The sequence below is a fragment of the Elephas maximus genome, chromosome 11, assembly GCF_024166365.1.
Source record: "Elephas maximus indicus isolate mEleMax1 chromosome 11, mEleMax1 primary haplotype, whole genome shotgun sequence".
Lineage (NCBI taxonomy): Eukaryota > Metazoa > Chordata > Mammalia > Proboscidea > Elephantidae > Elephas > Elephas maximus.
In genome coordinates, this window is record NC_064829.1 from 94,328,961 (window position 1) to 94,343,741 (window position 14,781).

Genomic DNA, 14,781 nt, shown 5'->3' on the forward strand with positions numbered 1-14,781 from the left:
GCTGCAGCTCAAGCAGAGACAAAGGCAAAGTCTTTATTATGACCTTTTATTATGACCTACAACATGCTATTATCTGGTCACTATGACATCTTTGGTGTCATGGTTTTGATAGGGATGAGGAGGGCTGTTTTAAAGCGGTGTTTTGCCCCTTTGATTTCTCCTTCTGTACTTGATTTCATGTGATCCTCAGTTCTCAGTTTATATAGGTCATAGCTGAGCCCCCTTCATCCTGAAGCATCTATCCAGAGTCTGTGCTCATTGGAAACCTTCTAGGAGATGGCAAAGCATTGCTGTCTTTTGCATTGCAGATGAGGCCCCAGGAAATGGCATAGGACTTTTGCCAGACCTGTCTGAGTGTTCAGGCCCCTCAGATGTTTCTTGGCTCCTGCTTCTCCAGACTTCAAGTGTGTAATAGGAGAGTCGGGTGGAACTTCCGATGTTGTTACTCAGCAGTACTGTAAAGACAGTCGACGGATCCTCTTTTTCAACCCAGTTTGCCTTTCATATTCTCAGCTTATGTTTTTGGGCAGAGGACATAGTCCCTTCTCAAGGACAACACCAATTCTGACGCCTACACTTTACTCCTGCATCTTGTATTTTTTTCCTCCTTTGAGCTTTCTACATGGAATGGGAATGTTGAAAACCCTTGGCTTTTCTTGGATTTCTATACTCTGAAGCTTCTGTCATTTTTTCTGAAGCACACATTTCTAGAGTCTGAAATATCACTCTTCTTTTTCCTCTGTGACAACCTATACTTCAGTAATTGCCAACATGATATGTACTTCCCCAAGGTGGGGGTTACCAGGTCATAGAAAATTCTTAATGAGAACACTTTGATTTGTGTTTAACAATATTGTCCTGCGAAATACAGAAGATGGTCAAACCTGTTGAGATGGTCTCTGAATTCAGGTGGGATATACTCAAAGTTGCACTTTAGCTTTCGTGAACGTGTTTTAATTTTCCTTAGCTTAAAGTCGAACTTGCATATAAGCAATTGACGATCTGTTCCTCAGTCAGCCTCTGGCCTTGTTCTGAGCGATGCTCTTGAGCGTCTCCATCATGTCTTTCCACAGATGTAGTTGATTTGATTTCTGTGTATTACATCCAGCAAGGTCCACATGTCATTGTTTATGTTCCTGAGAAAAGATATTTTAGATGACTAGCTCACTGTTCTTGCACAATTTTATCATGTTATCTCTGGCAGTGTTTCTGTCACCAAGGCTGTGTTTTCCAGCTACTGATCCTTCAGCTCACTAATGCCTGAGATGTTGATCTTCAAACATTCCATTTCATTTTTCACAGTTTCCAGTTTTCCTTGATTCATACTTCATACATTCCATGTTCTAGTTACTCATGGATGTTTCTTCTCATTTTAAGTTGTGCCACATCAGCAAATGAAGGTCTTGAAAGCTTTACTCTGTCCACATCATTAAGGTTAACTCTACTAATGACTGAAGTCCAGAAGAGTTGTTCTGTGTCATCAAGGACATCATACATGAAGACAGCAAGAGGCCATTTTTAAAATAAAAAAAAGGCCAAAGCAAGTGTCAGAGGAGACTCTGCAACTTGCTGCAGTATGTACAGTCAATAAAGCCAATGGGAGAAATCATAAAGTAAAAGAACGGAAGAGAAGATTTCAAATGGTGGCTCAAGGAGATAAAGTATTATAATGAAATGTACAAAGACCTGGATTTGGAAAACGAAAGTGAAAGAGCACGTTTGGCATTTCTAAAGCTGAAAGAACTGAAGAAAAAATTCAAGCCTTGAGTTGCAATATTGAAGGATTCTATGTGCAAGAAATTGAATGATGCAGGAAGCATCAAAAGAAGATGAAAGGAACACACAGAGACACTATTCAAGAGAAATTGGTCAACGTTCAGCCATCTCGGTAGCATATGATCAAGAATTGATGATACTGAAGGAAGAAATCCAAGCTGCACTGAAAGCACTGGCAAAAAACAAGGCTCCAGGAATTTACGGAATACCAACTGAGATGCTCACTCATCTATGCCAAAAAACTTAGAGAACAGCTACCTGGCAAACCAACTTGAACAGGTAGATATTCATTCCCATTTCAAAGAAAGGTGAACCAGCAAAATGCAGAAATTATCAAACAATATCGTTCATATCACATGCAAGCAAAATTTTGCTGAAGATAATTAAAAAACAGCTACAACCCTGTATTGACAAGGAACTTCCAGAAATTTAAGCCGGATTCGGAAGAAGACATGGAAGAAGGGATAGCATCGCTGATGTCAGATGGATCTTTGCTGAAAGCAGAGAATACCAGAAGGATGTTTGTCGATGTTTTAGTGACTACGCAAAGGCATTGAACTGTATGGATCGTAACAAATTCTGGCTAACGTTGTGAAGAATGGAAATTTCACTGCATTTTGCTCATAGGGATCCTGTACATAAACCAAGAGGCAGTCGTTTGAACAGGACAAGGGGATACTGGGTGGTTTAAAATCAGAAAAAGTGTGTGCCAGGGTTGTATCCTTTCACCATACTTATTCAGTCTGTATGCTGAGCAAATAATCCAAGAAGCTGGACTATATGAAGAAGAATGAGGCATTAGGATGGGAGAACAACTTATTAGCAACCTGTGATATGCAGATGACACAACCTTGCTTGCTGAAAGTGAAGAGGACTTGAAGCATTTACTGATGAAGATCACAGACTTCTGTATGGATTACACTTCAACATAAATAAAAGAAAAATCTTCACAACTGGAACAATAAACAAAATCATGATAAATGGAGAAAATACTGCACTTGTCTAGAATCTCGTTTTACTTGGATCCACAATCAGTGCCCATGGAAGTAGCAGTCAGTAAATCAAACAACGTACTGCATTGGGAAAATCTGCTGCAAAAGACCTCTGAAAGTGTTGAAAAGCAAAGATGTCACTTTGACAGCTAAGGTGCACCTGACCCAACAGATGGTCTTTTAAATCACTTCATTTGCATAGGAAAGGTGTACAATTACTACTGAAGATGAATTGACAAATTTAAATTACAGTGTTGACAAAGAATGTTGAATATGCCGTGGACTGCCAGAAGAAAGAGCAAGTCTATCTTAGAAGAAGTATAGCTGGAATGTTCCTTAGAAGCAAGGATTGTGAGACTCCATCTCACTTACTTTGGATGTGATATCAGGATGGACCAATCCCTAGAGAAGCCCATCCTGCTTGGTAAAGTAGAAAGTTCACAAAAGAGAAAACCATCAACAAGATGGATTGACCCAGTGGCTGCAACAAGGGTCGTAAGCATAGCAAAGATTGTGAAGATGATGTAGGATAAGGCAACATGTTGTTTTGTTGTCATAGGTTCTCTGTGTTTTGGAACTGACTTGTCAAAACTTAATAACAACAAATAGAGAAATGCCTCTTAAACCAGTGATTAGAACAGTCACCATGTCCCAGAATGCTGAGAGAGAAAGTATTACAAGAGCCTGATTGATAAGTGGTTCCACATGTGAAATCTAGCTTCAGGGCCCGTCTACATTCAGGAGGAAGGATGAAAATCAGAATCATCACAAAGCTAGTTCCTGGGAGGTGGAGGCCAGACATACCTCCACTCTCCGAATTTTCCACCGTTTCTGACATCTCCCTCTCCCCTATAGCACTCTCTACTTCTTTGCTGGAATCAATAATTTATTGGAATGTTCACAGACCATACTCACAGCTACGTGGTTTATTGGGGAAGTAATGTGTAACAACTCAGGATCAAGATCAACTTGGAAGTAGTAGAAATAACTCAGGAAACAGGATGCAGTTTGTTAGCTTCCAAACAAGTCAGCTTTTTGGACTGATCTTGGTCATGCATGCAAGCCGGTGCCCTTCTCTTGGCCTTGCCAGCCAACCATCTCTGCCGTGCTGTCATGGATTGAATTATATCCCCCCCAAAATGTATTAACTTGGTTAGGCCATGATTCCCAGTATTCTGTGGTTGTCCTCCATTTTGTGATTGTAATTTTATGTTAAAGAGGATTAGGGTGGGATTGTAACACCCTTACCAGGTCACATCCCTGATCTAACATAAAGGGAGTTTTCCTGGGATGTGGCCTGCACCACTTTTTATCTCTCAAGAGAAAAGGAAAGGGAAGTAAGCAGAGATTTGGGGACCTCCTAACCATGAAGAAAGTAGCGCTGGGAACAGAGTGTGTCCTTGGGACCTTAGGTTCCTGTGCTGAGATGCTCCCAGACCAAGGGAAGACTGATGCATCACAAGGACCTTCCTTCAGAGCCAATGGAAAGGGAAAGCCTTCCCCTGGAGCCAGTGCCTTGAATTCAGAGTTCTAGACGGCTGGACTTTGAGAGAATAAACTTCTCTTTGTTAAAGCCATCCACTTGTGGTATTTCTGTTAAAGCAGCGCTAGATGACTAAGACATGTACCAACCACCCTTATCCCAGGTTACAACTCAGGAGTTGCAGGAACAAGTCAGGAGACAGGATGCAGTTTGTTAGTCAGGACAGCTTCCAAGTCAGCTCTTTCAACTGCTCTTGGTCATGCACACAAGTCAGTGCCCTTCCCTTAGCCTTGCCAGCCGACCACCGTTCTCTCAGCTGCTTAGCTGATGACCCTCCTAGGGTTCTGACATGCTTGGTCAAGTGTTACAGCTCTTTAGCTCTGCCACCAAGCCTCCTTCCCAAAGGCACTCAGGTTCTCTTTCTATGCAGGCCAGCAAGCCCACAGCAGCCACCTTGTGCTAGTCTAATGGTTTCCACCACCTGGACTGCTGCCACAGTCTCGTGCTGTCTTCATTTTGGTGTTACAACTCTTGACTCATGTTATAGCTGTTTAAGAGGTTCCCTCTCCCATTGCCTCTCTCTCCAGGTCTAGGAGATTCTCAGTGCAGGAACCCTGGGTCCAAAGAATGCACTCCACTCTAGCCTCTTTATGGTAGTGAGGTCACCCTCAACCTTTGTGTATTGGCTCTTATAGTCAATTTTAAGGCATGACCCTCCCAGCCGGACCACTGACTAATGCCATCAGTAGACCACAAATCACTTAGTGTGCATAGTAAACAACCAATTGCTTCCAAGATTGTGGCCCAGCCAATTATTTAAGGAGAATTACAAACCCAAGGTCAGAAAGGCCATATATTAGAGGAAACCGTTGTACTGCAAGGTATCTGGTTTTTGTGGAATGTCACAGTGTCACTTAAGACAGTGTGGCAGTATTCATCAAAAATACTAACGATCTTCTCCTTTCAGACACCAACAGTGTACATGAATAAAAATCAGCTTAAGGCCAATTCCCAAATTGTGAAAACACTTCACATCCCCACTTTCCAACTTCTCAGTCATTTCTGACACCAGCCACCCATGTGGTATTGTCTCTCTCTGACCCTTACTACCCGGAGTTAAGTCCGACCTTACAAGTAAAATGACACAGTCCTTCCAATCAACTGCCTGCACTGCATTTTTCTGACCCAGATCAGTAGACACAAGTCAGAATTCTCTCCTTCAGACTACAGTAGGCAAGCGCCGGCCTGTGCAGGCTCACTGTCCCTGGTGGGTTCGATAATTCCCTAGAATGACTCACAGAAAGGGCTATATTTACAGTAATATATTTAATATAAGCACAAAGGATACACACTAAGACACACAGGTCTTGCTCTGGGAGAGGTCCAGGCATCAGATTTCTATTGTCCATGGAGACGTACCAGTCTCTCCCCCGTCCAGGAAACCCAAGTATTTCTGTGTTCAGGGGCTCTTATAACATTCATTGGACCTCAATGCATAGTTATTATTGGTGCCTCATTACACATGCATGATTAATTGAATCAATTAATACACACAATTCATTGCATCGTATTCTTCATCCTTCCTAAAGTTATTTGCAAGGTGTGGTGTTTGGGGCTCCTGATACATTTGCACATGTTAAATGTTGCCTGGCTATTTTAGGAAAACAAAGTCACCTCTATTGCTTGAGAAATCCCAAGGACTGTTTTTGGGACCCAGAGACAAAAGGCTAAATTCAGTTGTTTGTCCCACACAGGGTTAGGAATTTATCTTAGGGAGAACGTTGTCCATGTTCACAACCTTGTATCCTTGAGGCTTTTGACCAAATTATTGTTCATGCTACATTGTTCATCTCGTGTGTGTGCCATTGTTCATTCTCCTTCAACAAATACTCTTTGAATGCATCCTATTGAAGGAGCTTACGAGGTTGAGTGGTGCCTACATTTTTGGACTCTACTGTAATTTGTTTTACCCATGTAAGATACTGCTACATGCTTCTTGCATTTTTGCATGTTTTATAATTCAGTTTCTTTTTTATTAATCACATTGCAGTTAAGAATCAACGTTAAGTTCAACCCCCAAAACATAAAGATTAATCAAGTCTCTAATTTCATAATTCCTCATCCTTTGTGACACTGTCCGCCCACGAGACACTCCCTCTTTCTGCCCCTACCTACCTGGAACTAGGTCACAGCTCACTAGTTAAAAGGACGCTGTCCTTCAGATTGCCAATGAAGCAGATATTTGTTGCAATTTTGAGACTCCACACAACACCCTCACTTTTACCTGCTGGCCAAAAATTTGAATTTTTCTTCTGTGCCTTCCAGATGGCAGACACAAGCTGGAGGACCTTCGTTGGGCTACCTCACTTTTATCTGCTGGCTCCAACTATTCCTTTTGGTTTGATAACTTCCATAAATGACTCATAGAACTCACAGAAAGTACTATTCAGTCATGTGCTGCTTAATGGTCACAGTACCTTCTGTGAAATAAGACATATGATTTGGACATTGTGCAGATACCTAGTTTATCTAAGATTTCAACAAATTCTGCTGCCTTCTCATCAGCACAGGCAGACTCATCACTCACTTTCACATTATGCAGCAAAAAACATTTGAAGCTTTAGAATCACCCAGAGCTAGCACTAAATCCGGTATCTTAGTCTAGTCCTGCTTTTTTCTTTAACCATCGTGACTTAGCAGTGATCATCAGCATGCTGAGAGGGGTTTGCTTTTGTGTTTGGTCCTCAATGCAGGGCATTAGCAATGTCTCCCTATCTGCTGTAGGTCGCTCTCACATTTTTGTTAGCCTTGTAGCTTTCAGTGCAGCCAGTCTTTTCACCGCTTGGAGAATCTTTTCTTCATTTTTGAGATTACGTCTGCTGTGTCCCATTCTCCATCTGGGGTTTATTTCCAAACTCTATTATAACCTTATGGGACCATAGACACATAAGCAGTTGGACGTCGCCGGAATGGACATTGTGTGGCACATAATTGTACATAGAATTACAGATTTACTAAAGCAATAGGATACAAATCTGGACTGTTATTATGAAGGGACTCTTTGTTGAGGTCTGAGAGGATTCCCGATGTGAAGATTACATATTCCAAATAGAATGTGTCACCTTCTCTTCGCCACCCAGGAAGCTCTTGGTGGCTTTGTGTTCAGAGCTTTTATTGACTTCGTTATCTAGTCATCATTGAGTCTTCCTTACATCTGTGTGATATATTAAATTACGCCTGCTAAGGTTAGTTGATATCAGGCTACCAAGTATCCTTTCTGGTCTAGCCAGCCTCCACTCATTAGTACAGATCCTCAGGTGTGGTCTGCAGGTTTTAGATAAAGAAGATACCTTAATTACTCGGGATATTCCAAGGGTTATTTCTTAGGGACCAAGGATAATAGCCACATTGTTTTTCTGGTAAGGAGATTTATTACCACACACCTGCTAGCTCAGACTACACATTTGGGTTCAATAATTTGCTGGAATGAAGCACAGAATTCATGGAAATTGCTATGCTTATATGCTTACAGATTTATTATAGCAAAGGATCTGCATAAAGAAGAAGCACATGGAGCTCCCCAATGTAGAGCTTCCATGCCCCAAAAAGGCACACTACCCTCCAAAGCATATTGATTTCTTTCACCTGTTAGGAAGCTAATAGAGCTTACATGTCCAGTGGTGGTATTGGCATCATTACATAGTCATGATTGAGGCCTCATTGCATGTGGATGATTGATTGAATCATGTCCCCCTCCATTCCTGATAGGCAACAGGGTGGCCTTTCTGGCTTGGCCAGTCCCCATTCATTTGCACAAATCCTCAGATATAGTTATTAGACCTAGATAAAAAAAGAGGCCTAACTCACCTGGAAAATTCCAGGGTTATCTATCATGAACTGAACACAGAGGCCACATTGCTATTCATTACCTCACACTGATTTTCTCTGACCTTCTACCAAACTAGATGTCCTTTTAGACAAATTGGTGTTTCCTGATGATGTGTCCAAAGTGAGCAAGATGTTATCGTGCCATCCTCACTTCTAAGGACCTTTCTGGCCATACTTCCTCAAAGACTGATTTGTTTGTTCTTCTTATAATCTGTGGTATATTCAATATTCTTTGCAAACATTGCAATTCAGTTGTGTCAATTCTTTCTCCATCTTACCTTATCAGTGTCCAGCTTTCTCGTGCATATGAGATGATTAAAAAGACCATGACTTGGTCAGACACACCTTAGTCATCAAAGTAACATCTTTGCTTTTTAACACTTTACAGAAGTCTTTTGCTACACCTTTTCCCATTGCAATTTGCTGCTTGATTCCATTTCTTCTGCTTTCATGAGCATTGATTGATCCAAATAGAATGAAATCCTTGACAACTTCAATTTCTTTGTCATTTATCATGATGATGCTTATTGATCCAATTATGAGGATTTTCTTTTTTTTTTTTTTTAATTAATGTTCTGGTGTAATCCATATTTCAGCCTGTAGTCTCTACTTTCATCAGTAAGTGCCTGTAGTCATCTTGACCTTGCTCAAGCAAAGTTGTGTTATCTGCATATCACAGGTTTTTAATGAGTCTTCCTCCAGTCTTAATGCTGGGTTCTTCTTCATATAGTCCAGTTTTGGATTATTTGATTGAATAAGTAAGGTGAAAGAATACAACCCTGCCACACACCTTCTACAAATTGAATCCACATATTCTTTTTGAATCCGTTACTCTTTTCAGTGACTGCCTCTTGATCCATGTACAGGTTCTGTATTATACAATTAATTCTTCTGGAATTACCATTTTTTGTTATGTATAATTTGTTATCATCCACACAGTCGGATTCTTTGCATAGTCAATAAAATACAGGTAAACATCTTCCTGATATTCTCTGATTTAGACCGAGATCCATCAGATATCGGCAGTGGTATTTCTCATTCCACATCCTCTTCTGAATCTGGCTTGAATTTCTGGCAGGTCCCTGTCGATGTAGAGCTGCAGCTGATTTTAAATTATCTTAAGCAAAATTTTGCTAACATGTGATAATAATAATATTGTTTGATAACTTCCACATTCCATTTGATCACCTGTCTTTGGAGTGGGGACATATATGGATCTGGTTCAGTTGGTTGACCAGGAATTGTCATTCACATTTCCTGACATAGCTTATAAGTGTAGCCAGCATTGCATCAGCTTGTTGAAGCATCTCAAGTGGTATTTCATCAATTGCTGGAGCCTTCCTTTTTTCACTGGTGCCTTCAATGCAGATTAAAGTATTTCCTTGGGCAGCAGTGGATCTTCATCATATGTTGTCTCCTGAAACGGTTATATGTTTCCCAATTATTTTCAGTATACCGACTCTGTATATTGCTTCCATCTTTTTTGATGCTTTGTGCATCAACTTTTTGCCCAAAGAAGCCTCCAGTAATGCAACTTGAGGCATGAGTTTTCTCTTCAGTTCTTTCAGGTTCAAAATGGCCAACAGTGTTCTTCCCCTTTGGTTTTATGACTAAAGGTCTTTGCATGGATCATTATCATACTTTACCTTTTTTCTTGAGCCTCCCTCTGAAATACTGTTTTGCGGTTTTACTTCTTCATTTCTATGTTCACTTTCAGTACACTGTGCTTAAGAACAAGTTTCAGAGTCTCTTCTAGCATCCACTTTTAGTCTTTTGTTTCTTTCCTCTATTTCCAGTGATCTTTTTACTTTTTTCATGTATGATGTCCTTGATGGCATCCCACAACTCTTTGATCATCAGTCATTAGTGTCCAGTGTGTCAGATCTGTTCTTGAGATGGTCTCTAAATTCATGGGGGATGTATTCAAGGTTGTACTTTGGCTCTCTTGTAGTTGCTTTGGGTTTTTTTAGCTTCAGCTTGAACTTGCATTTATGATTCTGCAGTTGATGCCTGACTTGCTTCTGACTGATAATATTGAGCTTGTTTCATATCTTTCCGTAGATACGGTAGATTTGATTACTGTGTAATACATCTGGTGAGGTCCACTTGTATAGTCATTGATTTTGTTGTTGGAAAAAAAGTATTTCAAATGAACAAGTAGTTGTTCTCATATAAATCAGCCATGGTATCTCTGACATCATTCCAGTCACCAAGGCCATATTTTCCAACTACTCTTTCTTATTTTTTTATTCCAACTGCCTTAGTTATCTTTTGCTGCTGTAAGAGAAATACCACAAGTGAATGGCTTTAACAAGCCAAAATTTATTTTCTCATAGTTTGGGAGGCTAGAGGTCTGAATTCAGGGCACCAGCTCTAGGGGAAGGTATTTTCTCTCTGCCAACTACGAGAAAAGGTCCTTGTCTCTTCAGCTTCTGCTTCCTTGTTCCTTGGAGATCTCCATGTATCTTGGAATCTATCTTATCTCTGCACTGCTGGCTTGTTTAATCTCTTTATATCTCAGAAGAGATTGACTCAGGATACACCCTACACTAATCCTGCCTTATTAACATAACAAACCCATTCCAAAATTGGATTGTAACCACAGGCATAAAAATGAAAAAACCCATTGTCATAGAGTTGATTTCAATTCATAGCCTCCCTATAGGACAGGGTTTCCAAGGATGTAATCTCTAAGGAAACAGACTGCCGCATCTTTCTCCCACAGAGAGGCTGGTGGGTTTGAATCGCCAACCTCTCGGTTAGCAGCCAAGCACTTAACCACTTAACCACTGCACCACGAGGTGACCCTGCTGGTATTTGAAATACAGATAGCATAGGTTCTACCACCAGAGCAACACACAATTCACCACAGAATTCTCCCAGTTGTCTGTTTCTCTTAGGGCTTATGTTCTTTACCTGCATGAGTGGTATGGTCATGTGCATTTAAAACTCAGCTTCCATGAAAATGATAAGAATTACATGTAATCATCCTTTCTTTATTGAAGAATCCTATAAATTTTGTGTTCCTAAACGTTTGAAGATCATAGTGGAGAAGATTCAAAATTCTCTTTATTATAAGTATTCATGCTGGTGTAAAATTATGTTTTGGGATATAAAATACTTTCTAACTGTTGGAAGCTTGTGATTCTTTATATTTTTTAGATGTCCTTTCTCCACATGTAATCAAGAAATTATCAGCAAAAGAGATCAATGATAAAGAAGAATTATTCCAGAGGGTGTTGTTGGAAAGAAATGAAAGTCATGGCATTGAGGATTTTCACTTCAGACAAGTCAGAGAAACTGTGTATGACTTTGAGAGTCAGCGGGGAGAAGACGAAAGAAATAACAGAAGAGTGATTATACCCTGTAACAAAATTTTCACTGGTAGAAGAAATCAACATGTTAAAAGAGGTGAAGGAAACAAGTATATGACATGTTTCAAAAATACAACTGAATTAACCTTTCAGTCCCATAAGGCTGAAATGCAGAAATTTCACACTGGAGAGAAAATGTATGAATGTCATCAAGTGGAGTTGTCTGTCAACAATGCATCTTCCATTCCATCCCTTCAAAGAATTCCTCCTAGTGTCCAAAGCAACATTTCTAACGAATGCGGGGATGTTTTAATGCCTTCTTCATGGTTTCTACAACACCAGAAAACCCACAGCGGAGAAAAATCTTACAAATGTAATGAATGTGGGAAGTCATTCAGCCTAAGGTCAATGTATACTAATCATCAGAGAATTCACTGTGTGCAGAGACCATATGAAGGTAATGAGGGCGTCAGAACCATTCACTGTGGCCCAGACCTCAGGAAACATCACGGGATCCATGCTAGGAAACAACCATGTAAACGTAATGTATATAGCAAGGTATTTAGTCTACGATTAAGACTTAGAACTCATCCGAGATTTCATACTGGAAAGAATCCTTACAAATGTAAAGAATGTGGTAAGGAATTTATGACTCGTTCATACCTGTGGGGTCATAAGATAATTTATAGTAGAAAGAAACCTTACAAATGTAATGAGTGTGGCAAAACTTTTAACCATGATTCACACCTCATTACACATCAGAGAGTTCATATTACACATCAGAGAATCCATAATGGACAGAAACCATATAGATGTAATCTATGTGGCAAGGTCTTTAGTCTAAGTTCGAGCCTTACAACTCATCAGAGAATTCATAGTGGAGAGCAACCTTACAAATGTATTGAATGCGGTAGGGCTTTTTCCTATAGATCAAATCTTGGGAAACATCAGCGAATTCATAGTGGAGAGAAACCTTACCAATGTAATGAATGTGGTAAGGCATTTATCCGAAAATTAAGTCTAGTTGAACATCAGCGAATTCATAGTGGAGAGAAACCTTACAAATGTAATGAATGTGGTAAGACTTTTAGCAGTCGATCAGTCTTTTGGAAACATAAAGTAATTCATACTGGAGGGAAACCTTACAAATGTATTGAATGTGGTAAGGCTTTTTCTGGAAGATCAAGACTTGTGGAACATCAGCGAATTCATAGTGAAGAGAAACCTTACAAATGTAATGAATGTGGCAAAACCTTCAACTCAGGCTCAAGCCTCACTAAACATCAGAGAATCCACACTGGGGAGAAACCATATAAATGTAATATATGTGGTAAGGTCTTTAGTCGACGTTCAGGCCTTACTCGTCACCAGACAATTCATAGTGGAGAGAAACCTTACAAATGCAATGAATGTGGTAAGAGTTTTACCCAGAAATCAGGTCTTGGGGAACATCAACGAATACATAGTGGAGAGAAACCTTACAAATGCAATGAGTGTGGTAAGACTTTTACCCAGAAATCAGGTCTTGTGGAACATCAGCGAATTCACAGTGGAGAGAAACCTTACAAATGTAATGAATGTGGTAAAGCTTTCAGTAGCCGATCAGTCTTTCGGAAGCATAAGAGAATTCACAGTGGAGAGAAACCTTACAAATGTATTGAGTGTGGTAAGGCTTTTCCTGGAAGATCAAGTCTTATGGAACATGAGCGAATTCATAGTGGAGAGAAACCTTACAAATGTAATGAATGTGGTAAGGCTTTTACCCGAAAATCAGGTCTTCTGGAACATCAACAAATTCATAGTGGAGAGAAACCTTACAAGTGTAATGAATGCAGTAAGGCTTTTACCCGAAAATCAGGTCTTTTAGAACATCAACAAATTCACAGTGGAGAGAAGCCTTACAAATGTAAAGAATGTGGTAAGTCTTTTACCCAAAAATCAGGTCTTTTGAAACATCAGCACATTCATAGTGGAGAGAAACCTTACAAATGTAATGAATGTGGTAAGGCTTTTACCCGAAAATCAGATCTTTTGAAACATCAACAAGTTCATAGTGGAGAGATACCTTACAAATGTATAGAATGTGGTAAGGCTTTTACTCGAAAATTAGGTCTTTTGAAACATCAAAAAATTCATAGTGGAGAGAAACCTTACCAGTGTAATGAATGTGGTAAGGCTTTTTCCCAAAGATCGTATCTTGTGCTACATCAGCGAATTCATAGTGGAGAGAAACCTTGCAAATGTAATGAATGTGGCAAGGCTTTTTCCAGTCCATCAATCCTTTGGGATCATAAGAAAATTCATACTGGAGAGGAAAAGTACAGATGCAATGAATGTGGGAAAACCTTTAAATGGGGCTCAAATCTCGCTAGACATCAGAGAATCCATACTGGAGAAAAACGATATAAATGTAATATATGTGACAAGGGCTTTAGTCATCGTGAAAGCCTTACAAATCATCAAAGAATCCATATTGGAGAGAATAATTACAAATACACTGAATGTGGGAAATCCATCAACTGGGATTCAAAACTCTAAATATCAGAGAATTCATACTGTGGAGAAACCTTAGAAATGTTATGATTGTGATAAGGCTTTTACCCAAAGATCAAATCTTGTACAACTTCAGAAAATTCATAGTAGAGAGAAACCTTTCCAGTGTAATTAGTGGCATGTTTATATGGTCTTGTCCAACTGCCCCTGTATTATTCTGAAACACTCCCCTTATACCTGATAATTTTTCTTGTTTTGAAGTCTCCTTTCTCTGAAGTTAATAGAGTTAGCTACTGCAATGTTTTTTGATTAAGGTTAAAATGGTATATCTTTGTCCATTCCTTTCCTTTTAACCTATATTTTTCTTAATATTTAAAATTCGTTATTTGTAAAGAACATACAGTTAGGCCTTTTTATACACTGACAACCTCTGTCTTTTAATTTTTGTACTTTCAGCTATACACATTAAAGTGAGTATTGATATGGTTGGATTGATACTGACCATATTTATAACAGTTTTCTATTCATTGTAGTTCTGTGGGTTTTTGTTTGTTTTCTTTTTCTTCCCTTTTCTGCCTTTTTTGCTTTTAATTGAGCATCTCATATAATTACTGTTTCCCTTCTTAGCGTATCAATTGTGTATGTTTTTTTGTTGTTGTTGCAGTATATAGAGTTTGCAATATATATTTACAACTAATCTAGGTACACCTTATAATAACATCCTACCGTTTCACAGGTAATTCAGGTATCTTACAGCAGCATTCCCAATTTATATCAGAAACTTCCTTTGCAAGAGCTAAAGTATCTAGTAAACAAAGGTGAGATCCTTTGTTTT

At 39.4% G+C, this 14,781-nt stretch overlaps 1 protein-coding gene across 3 annotated transcripts in view; it reads left to right on the plus strand.

The window, feature by feature from the left end:
- Positions 1-14,480, plus strand: part of LOC126085835 (zinc finger protein 160-like) — a 31,811-nt gene extending 17,331 nt beyond the window's left edge. For all 3 annotated transcript variants that reach the window (XM_049901568.1, XM_049901569.1, XM_049901570.1), the window contains one exon: positions 11,302-14,480. In XM_049901568.1, coding sequence (XP_049757525.1) covers positions 11,302-13,991 — 2,690 coding nt within the window. In that variant the 3' untranslated portion in view covers positions 13,992-14,480. The remainder of the gene's footprint in view (positions 1-11,301) is intronic.
- Positions 14,481-14,781: the final 301 nt, after the last annotated feature.